The sequence below is a fragment of the Petaurus breviceps genome, unplaced genomic scaffold, assembly GCF_028583685.1.
Source record: "Petaurus breviceps papuanus isolate PSGF00001 unplaced genomic scaffold, PetGlider_PUasm1.0 90769, whole genome shotgun sequence".
Lineage (NCBI taxonomy): Eukaryota > Metazoa > Chordata > Mammalia > Diprotodontia > Petauridae > Petaurus > Petaurus breviceps.
The window spans coordinates 11,526,018-11,535,009 of NW_027187341.1; the positions used below are offsets into that span (position 1 = coordinate 11,526,018).

General features: G+C 38.8%; 1 protein-coding gene across 1 annotated transcript in view; it reads left to right on the forward strand.

Annotated features, from left to right (window-relative positions):
- Positions 1-8,992, forward strand: part of RGCC (regulator of cell cycle) — a 16,565-nt gene that overhangs the window by 4,483 nt on the left and 3,090 nt on the right. Inside the window, exon 3 of the mRNA XM_069068650.1 lies at positions 7,250-7,357. Within this exon, the coding sequence (XP_068924751.1) occupies positions 7,250-7,357 (108 nt within the window). The remainder of the gene's footprint in view (positions 1-7,249; positions 7,358-8,992) is intronic.

The window sequence follows — 8,992 nt, forward strand, 5'->3', positions numbered from 1 at the left end:
GTGCAGTTTAAAATTTTAATAGCCACATATATCCACTTACCAAATGGGAAAAAATAAGTGGTAGAGATCAGAGTGTCTCATTTAAGACCTAAGATTTCTTAGCAATAAGTGAATTTGAATCAAAAAGCACATAAATGCCTCCTGTATGCCAGATTTTGTGCTAAATGCTAAGGATACAAAGAAAGGCCAAAAAAAAAAGTGCTGAGCCTGGGCACAGAACCCAGATCTCCTGAAATGAACTGAATTTTCATTTAAGATATTAGTCAAGATGCCTCAGTGACAATTTTGGTTATTTTTAAAAGGTGGTGAATCATGGCTACAGTCATAAGATCGTGTCAGGACCTCTAGGTGTTCCCACTGACTTACACAGGGACTATAGGCAAAACACTGAGATATTGGTGTGCCTTGGTCCTCCATTTGTAAAACTGGAACATGATTATTTAGATCAGAAAGTTCATATTTAAAAAATACCTTGGCATATTCCTGAAACTTTTATTTCCATCACTTAATAATAATTGACAATGCTTTTTTGTGTGCAAAATGCTTTATTTATATCCTTTCATTTGAACCTAACAAATCCAAAGCCTTTATTGGTCTGGTCAATCTGATTTCCTTGGAAATTGGTGCTTCTAACTTAATAGATCTGCATATATATATCCCACCAAGCACATGTGCATTGCAGTGTCATGTTCCTCGGCCCCTTTTAACAGCTCTGGGACCTGGTACCACAGGGTCACCACTACCAGCATGTAAGCTTTTAACAGTAAGCTATATTCTCTGGCCAACCTCAGATCACCAACTTTGAAAATGCCTCCTGAGGAACGGATAGGAAATCTTCAGGTCCTGTTGAAGCATCTTATCCCGTGAGGTAGGCACTATAGGTATTATTGTATCTGTCTTTCCAGGTAAAGAATCTGAGACTCCAAGAGTTTCTAGCGATTCACCCATGGTCACACAGCTAATAAGGCTATCAATTTTATCAGTAAGATCTGAATCTCTGCCAAATCACATCTCATCTTCATGATATTAAATGTTGATTGTAGTAATTGATCTCTCTCACATATTAAAACATATATCCAGCTGTAAACTCAATACCATTGTGACTTTTCCCCATTTCTTTTGTAAGTTACCACCCCCTCCATACCTCCAACTCAACTTTTAAGGAGAGATCAAAATGGTGCCATTATCTGAGCAATCAGAAAAGAAAAAACCCTATCAAGGGTGTTTTTCATCCTAAGGAGAAAATAAACATAGCACACATTCCTTCTTAGTCCTACAGTTGCAGACTAGTATGTGCACTTGATGGAGGGGTGGGGTGGCTAGAAGTAAACATTTAAGTGAGCCAATACTTTTCCTGTTCCAGCTTCAAAGTTGGTGTCCTAATAGGACTGAACACTAAAATAGCTCATGGCAGTACCTTCATATGGATAGCACTGTTTTCTTGATTCCTTCTCCACAAATTGTTAAGTTGATTGGAATTGAATTACTCCCTCTCCCTGTCTTTCCCATAAACCTATGCTGTCCTGAGTTTGAGCAGATAATATCAGACCTTTTAGTGGCAATGAAATTAAAATAATCAGAGGCTGAGGAAGACTGTAGGAAGCTTTTAAGGAATGAGGAACTGTTGGAAAGGACTACTCTTGACTTATCTAGTATAACCTAGGGGTTGGAAGGAAATTTGAAGGACCTTTGAAAGTTTGCTTTTGCTTCTTATTGGGCGGGATACTGGCAGGAGACCTTTATTTTGGGAATAGTGAGTGTCATTACCATGATTAGCATTCACGTGCCAATGACCTGCTTTTAGGATGAGGCTGAAGGCTGAGTCCTGTCTCTAGACACTGGCAAAGTAAACATTGTCCTGGGTGGCTTGGGATACTCATGCCAATCCCATGATGTGCGGGTCATATTATTAGGCAATCTGAGTGGGAGGTTTGTTGTGTCCTGACGCCTTGACAGGACTGGAGCTGTCTCAGAAGAGTAGCTGATGGCAATGTTGGTCAGATTTTACTTATTTGGACCACTGGAACACAGACACCAAAGAAGATGATGCCCCTCTCTTCCCCCTCCATTCCCTATGACAAAAGGCGAACAGGTCTAAGGTTTTCCACTCAGTTAATTACTATAGTTCACTTGCCTGAAACTTGTGGGGTGGTAGTTCTATATTTGTAAGAGTTTTGGGCAAGTTTTATGTTTTGTGGCTTCTTTCTGTTCTGAAATAGAAAATGTTAGCACTAACCCTGAATTACCCTTTCCTCCTCTCCAAGCTAAAACAACACACCTCCCTCTTTAAAAAGCCTTGTATTCTGCTTCTCTACCCAACTAACTTCCTCAAACTCTAGTAATGTTCAGGTATTTAATACTTCTTCATGGTATTTTAAAAAATGAAGTCATTTGCACTCAGTTTGAGATTTCCAACTAGAGAAAATAAAGTTGATTCATTTAAAAAGGGTCTAATTGGGACAGATATCTTTGTAAGTTAGCCATGCCTTTAGGGCTGAAGAGGGTAGCTGGTTCAGGGGCTTTGAAATGACCATTATTAGAATTAAATGGTTCTTTGGGTTGAGGCTTTGTGTCCATACTGTCCCTTGCCTGGGATTGTGTCCTATGACCACAACAATGCCCATGAACATGTTAACTGTTATTTTATTATATTAGTTAGCTGTTGCCTAGAGGAAAATAGGGATTTGAAGTAAAAAGGGGTGAAGGATATAAAATAGGAAAATTTTTTTTGGGGAATGGAGGGAAATAGGAAAGGTCTGAAGCATTGGATACCTCAGAGGGAATGAGAACCAGGAGAAGGAGCAAGGAGGTCAAAGAATAGTAAAAGAAGAGGAAGAGGCTTCTTATTTGAGTTAGAGGACTTCTTGGCTTCACTGGTTACTAACTGTGGTACAGTGGAAAGAAAGTGTTAGAGTCAGGGGACTTGAGTTCGAATCCTGGCATTGTTACCTTGGGGCCTCAGTTTCCTCACCTGTAAAATGAGGGATGTGGAATTAGACCATCTCTAAGGTCTCTCCTGGCATTATATCTGTGACCCTATGAAACTTCTCTTACTTACAATTTTGCCTTAGAGACAACCTGAATTTCTGATGAGTTTTTAGGTCACTGCCTATAAGACCTTCTGAGGAAGAGAAGGGAGTCTATGGTGAAAATTCCAGCTGTGATCTTTTGTGGGCTTCCATCTTCTATATCCTTCCTGAAGAGATGTTCTTCCTCTGTATTCCTATCTGCAATGAACTAGAAGCTTGGATCAAATCAGCATCAAAGCCAGAATCTGTAATAGGCCAATAATTTGTTTGGGGACTCCTTAAGACCCTTGCTTGGCCCTGCTATTGATATAGTTTTTAAAAAAGCATTTTTGCCACTAGAAAGGGGAATGTTAAGGGGATTTGAGCAAACATCGGGGTGGGTTACTGTTGAGGGGGGCGTGGTATGTGAGTGAATCTCTTCTAGGTAACTTGGTTTAACATTTGCAGACTCTACCCTGACTGCTACTACTTTAGAGTGTGTGCCTTGGGACCCCATTCCATCTAGAGATTGGTGATTTTGGAATGAGCTGGGCAAGATGTAGGGAAGGATGTGTTGGTTTGGTGGATCAAGATTGGATGCTAAAAATGGATTTATTTAGCCCTGAGGTGGGGAACTTGTAGTCTCAAGGCCACATGTGGTCCTCTAGGTCCTCAAGTGCAGTGAATGGATTCAGTCAAAAGGCCTTTAGGCTACAGGTTCCCACCCCTGATTCAGACTCTCAAGGTATTAAACTTCCCTTTAAGTTGTGTTAAAAATGTATTCTATAGGGGGTAGCTAGATGGTGCAGTGAATAGAGCACTGGCCCTGGAGTCAGGAGGACCTGAGTTCAAATTTGACCTCAGACACTTACTAGCTATGTGACCTTGGACAAGTCACTTAACCCCAATTGCCCTGCCTTCCTCCCTCCAAAAAAAAAAAAAGACAAAAAAAGTATTCTACATATTCAGGTAGACGCTGACAAACAGATTTTCTAACTTCTAAAATGGCCGAGGCAAAAGAGTTGATTCATACTGCTTGTTAAAAATAACCATGCCTGTCTAATTAAAAATAATTATATAATATTCATTGAGATACATATGTGTGCATTAAATAATTTTAAGAGGCTCTTTCCTCCAAGGGGTTTCCATGACATTGTAATAGCTCAAAGACAGACAGGGAAAGGGCAGGTACATATGCTCTCATTTTACATATATGGAAACTGAGGCATAGAGAAATGAGGGCGAATGCCCAAGGTTGTACAGGACAAGATAAGACTAGTACCTATGCACTCCCAGTTTGGTATTCTATTAGTCTAATCTACTAACTGTAGAGGCTCAGGTTTTATGGAGTTTGGCGGCTGTGAACAGACATAAATATGGGTCCCTGGGATTAGAGGTCTGAACTGTATAAACTCATGGAAGTTTGTTTGATTATATATACAGTCCTGGCTTAAAACATTCACTGAAAGGTCACATTTCTTTAAATAGGTGCTTTGAAATTGTGTTACTGGGCATAATTTCACATACTTGGGGCCTTGGATTGAAATGCCATTTCCGAATTTCCTTTGCAAGACCAGCTTGGGAAGGTCAGGACAGCATCAGTTTCCTGTGGAACTTTTAGGAGCAGGGGTGTCTGGCTGCTGTTGAGTGCTGGTTCATTGGAGTGTCTGGGTTTTGGCCACAAGGGTTTTCATTCAAAGGACTATGAGCTAATATTGTGTTTTATATTGCCATTGTTGAATTTGCCTGTGTTTTCCATCACAACTATAACCTGGCTGTAAAAATATGCTTAGGGCCATAAGTTTGTATTAAAGTTCTCCCAGAAGCAAAGTAAAAGGCGTTTCTAAACTTTAGTCAAATATTCACATTGTTTCCAGATACTGACTTTACCCCTCAAATGGACATGCTAATATCTATCCCTTACCCCAAATTATACTGGTTATTGATTAATTTTGTGGACTTAATTTTATATGCTTTTTATGGAACTTTTTAATTTTGCATTTTAAAAAAATAGTCTGTTTTTTTTTGTGGAACTTTTAATGGAACTTTAGAAACATGGCTTCTGCATATATAAAGAAGTGATTGGTATCTTTTCCCTTTCTTAATCACAGGGGGGGCATGCCTTAATTAATAATAAGGACCTCATATAGTATTAGAACAAGAAGAGAATAATAGTTAGCATTTGTATAGAGTGTCAAAGTTTGTAAAGTATTTTAAATAGGTCATCTCATTTGATCTTCCTAACAATATCCCCATTTTACAGATGAGCAAACTGAGTCTGAGAGGTTAAGTTTCTTACTTTGTCTAATTGCCTGTTCCTATAAATGAGGACACTTAGCCCAGAAAGGTTACAAGGTTTAGTGGCAGAGCCTGAGACTAGAATCTGAGTTTCCTGACTCTCTACCTCTAAAAATGATTGATTTCTTTTTGTTTTCACATCACCTTTATTTCTAAATATATCCCTCCTCCTTCTCTTATCTAGAGAGATATCACTGTAACAAAAACAGAAGAGAGTTTTTTTTTTCAGAAAAACTAATTAACATATCATCCAAGTCTGACAGTAATATGCAATAGTCCATACCCATAGTCTCTCACTTCTGCAAAGAAGGGATGAAAATGCTATTTTTTATATCTTTGAGACCAAACAGGCTGATTTTCAACTGCTTTCCATTAACTCCATTGCCTTGGTGTCTCTGATGTTACCTGTATGGCATCTACCTTTCTTCAAATTCTGATGTAAGTTAGAGTAAATGAAGAAATGGAGACAAGTAGCCTTGTAGTAGGTTCAGTCAGGGGATAAATGCTTATTCCTGAAAGCCAAAGGGCTTAGAACCCTTCTTCCAGGGCTTTTAGGCTCACTCTTGATTCACCAAACTCCAAGAGATGATAAATCTAGGAGGAGGAACAGCCCTAGGATACAGTTGCCCAGGTAAAGGTTCATCGAAGGACCTTTGGAAATGCTGTTGGAGAAAGGAGTGAGGATCTAGTCACAAGACCAGGCTTCCTCGTGCCTAAGTTCTTAGGGGAACTCAGATCATCTGGCACAGGAGGGGCTAGAAACAATGTCTCTCTTTATTAGTATATCCCTGCATAGAGAAATGTTGCCTCACTTGTGAAAAAAACATTTCACACCTGAAACAACCAAAGCTATTATTGACTTGGCTGAATGTGACAGACACAGAGATCCCTGCTATCCCAATGGAATTCTGCATGTTATTGGAATAGAGGCACCTGTTAGGATCTCATCATATCCTTCTTGATTTGTGGTGGATATGGGAGTTTTCATTGTAACACTTATTGCACCGGAGTGCAGGGAGGAAAGCACTTTGTAAACCTTTGAGGGCTGTAAAAATGAATCAATTCATAACAATCGTTATGTAATTATATAATCGTTACTTCATGTACTAATATGTATATATTGTACATATCCTCCATCATAGAATATAAACTCTTTGGGGTCAGAGGCTGATTCTTTTTTTGCATTTGTATTCACAGAGCCTGGCACATAGTAGGCATTCAATAAATAATTGATGGAGTGATACATGTTTATATCTATAATATTCATACACACGCATATAGATATGAAATCAAAATCATATAAAATTGTGTCTGTATATTATGTATATATTTAGAGAGAACATATGCATGTATATTTTTTATTCATGGACACATATATACCTAGTTCTTGCTCTTCTTCAGGCTGTCAACTTTTTAAAGAGTTGCTCATTTATTTTACATAATATTGTTAGTAATAAATCACCAATCACTATCGTGCTTTTCAGACCTTTAGCCCATATAGATATTACTATACACACATTATATATGTATATATGTATGTATATACTATAAAGACCTGGGTTTTAATTCCAACCCAGATAATTACTTGCTATATGACCTTGGGGAAGTAATTTAGCCTTTTTTGTGCCTTATTTTCTTCATCTGTAAAATGGGGATTACAATACCTGAATTATCTAACTCACAGAGTTGGTGATAATCCAATGAAATAATTTATATAAAATGCTTTATAAAAGCCTAAAGTATTAATCATTGTCAGTTATTATTAGCTATTAGATATGTTTGTATACATGTATGTGTGTGTATATATACACATACACACACCTGGAAATGCAGATATTGTTTCCTTTGGAGATTTAAGACTTTGTTTCTTTTTTCTGTACTTATGACTGTTCGTGATTAATCTATCTTCATTCTAATTGTCTTCTGTGCTCTTTTCCGTAAAGGTGCAGATTCCCCTTATAGGCACAGTTTCAGCTGCAGTGATGAAAAGCTGAATTCCCCAACAGTCTCAACGCCATCTTTGTCCTCTCCACTAGTGGTTCCTCGTAAAGGTAAATTTACCAGGGGGCATGCGGTCTTCCCACTCTTCATTCCACTTCCCATCCCCTCTCTCCGACTGTAACAGACTCTGGGGCCATCTCTGCCCAGCACCGATGTCTCTGTACTTCCTTGACCTCTGTGGACCAGAGTTGGGCGAGATTTTGGATTTCTCACACTTGTAGAACTTTATGTGGAGAGCATGTGTGCAAGTGGTTCCAGATGCTTTTTTTGTTTTCTTCCTTGGCACAGGTTGTAATCTGATTATAGGCAGAATCTATGCCAAACAGCAGTGACTGGCAGACTCTTCCCAGGCTGGTTGGTTCTAGAATGCAAAACCCCTCTGTCAGGATTTGTGGAAGGTGGGGTTTTGTAGCCGCAGCAATTATTTCACCCACATTCTTAGTAATTGCACCAGCTCAACAATTAAATAGGATTTTCATGATGTGCAGTGAGACGCCCTGAAGTAAGTCAAGCTAGAATCTTTAGTATTTCCTGACTGCTCTGAGAACAAAAGATCCCAGAATTTGGAGTGCAAAGGATTTTATATAATTTAGATCCAAACCCCCATTTACAGAAGAAAACAAGCCCAGAGTGCCCAGTCACACAGGGAACAAGTAGCAGAGATGGGATTTGAACTCAGGTGCCCAAGCCCTAGCACAGGATTTTTTTCTTTCTTCTTCTTCTATGTCATACTGTTTCCTGGGTCTTTAAAACTCATGTGAAGCCTCCTGGGTCTTTGGCCTTAGTGGATTGACTTGGGTGGGTGGAAGAAAACTGACCTTAAATGTTCTCAACCTCAAATGCCTTTGTGGGATAGAAGAACATCAGGTTACACTGGACAGTTGCTTTCCTGACAACAAAATGATGTGTTTGTTCTTCAGAAGAAATATTACCTTTGGTGAAAATTATAGAATTTAGCCAAAAAAAGCTATAACATCTTTGGATTTCACTACTCCCTAATATTAAAACAGAACTTTTCCTAAGAGTAAGATTTTCCATTTCCACCCCCTTACTCCCAACCCGGTCTTGTAACTTTAGAAGCTTGTTGGGAATTGGTGCAGTCATATACCCCACATTCTCTGATGAGCCTAGCATTTTAAGAGTAGTCTCAAGATGGCACAATCTTTCCTGAAGTTGCTACCTGGTCCTACAGAGGTGTCAGCTCAGTGAATGAGCACCTGTTGGCAAATGGACCATAAGGGTTAAAAAGCAATGTAGCGAGGAATGATTTATTACTAAAAATGTCAAGTCGTGTACTTCAACAGCAAAATAAATGGACAGTTCTTAGAAAGTTGTCATTTTTCCCCCCAGACTGTTGGTTATAAGCTTGCCTCATTCCTATCTCTTGTAGGAAGCTAGTTCAAGAAAGGAAAGTTGGTTAGATTATTGAGCCTGGTGTGCCCAGTAGTGCCTCAAAGTGAACATATCTAAAAGCAAACTGATGATAGTTTCTATTTCCTGTTCCACATTCCTATCTCTCTCCCAAATAAAAATAGAATCCAAACTTCAGCCAACCCCTAATTCTGAACTTTCTTTCTTTCTTCCTTTCTCTCTCTTTCTTTCTCTCTTTCCTTCCTTTCTTTCTTTCTTTCTTTCTTTCTTTCTTTCTTTCTTTCTTTCTTTCTTTCTTTCTTTCTTTCTTTCTT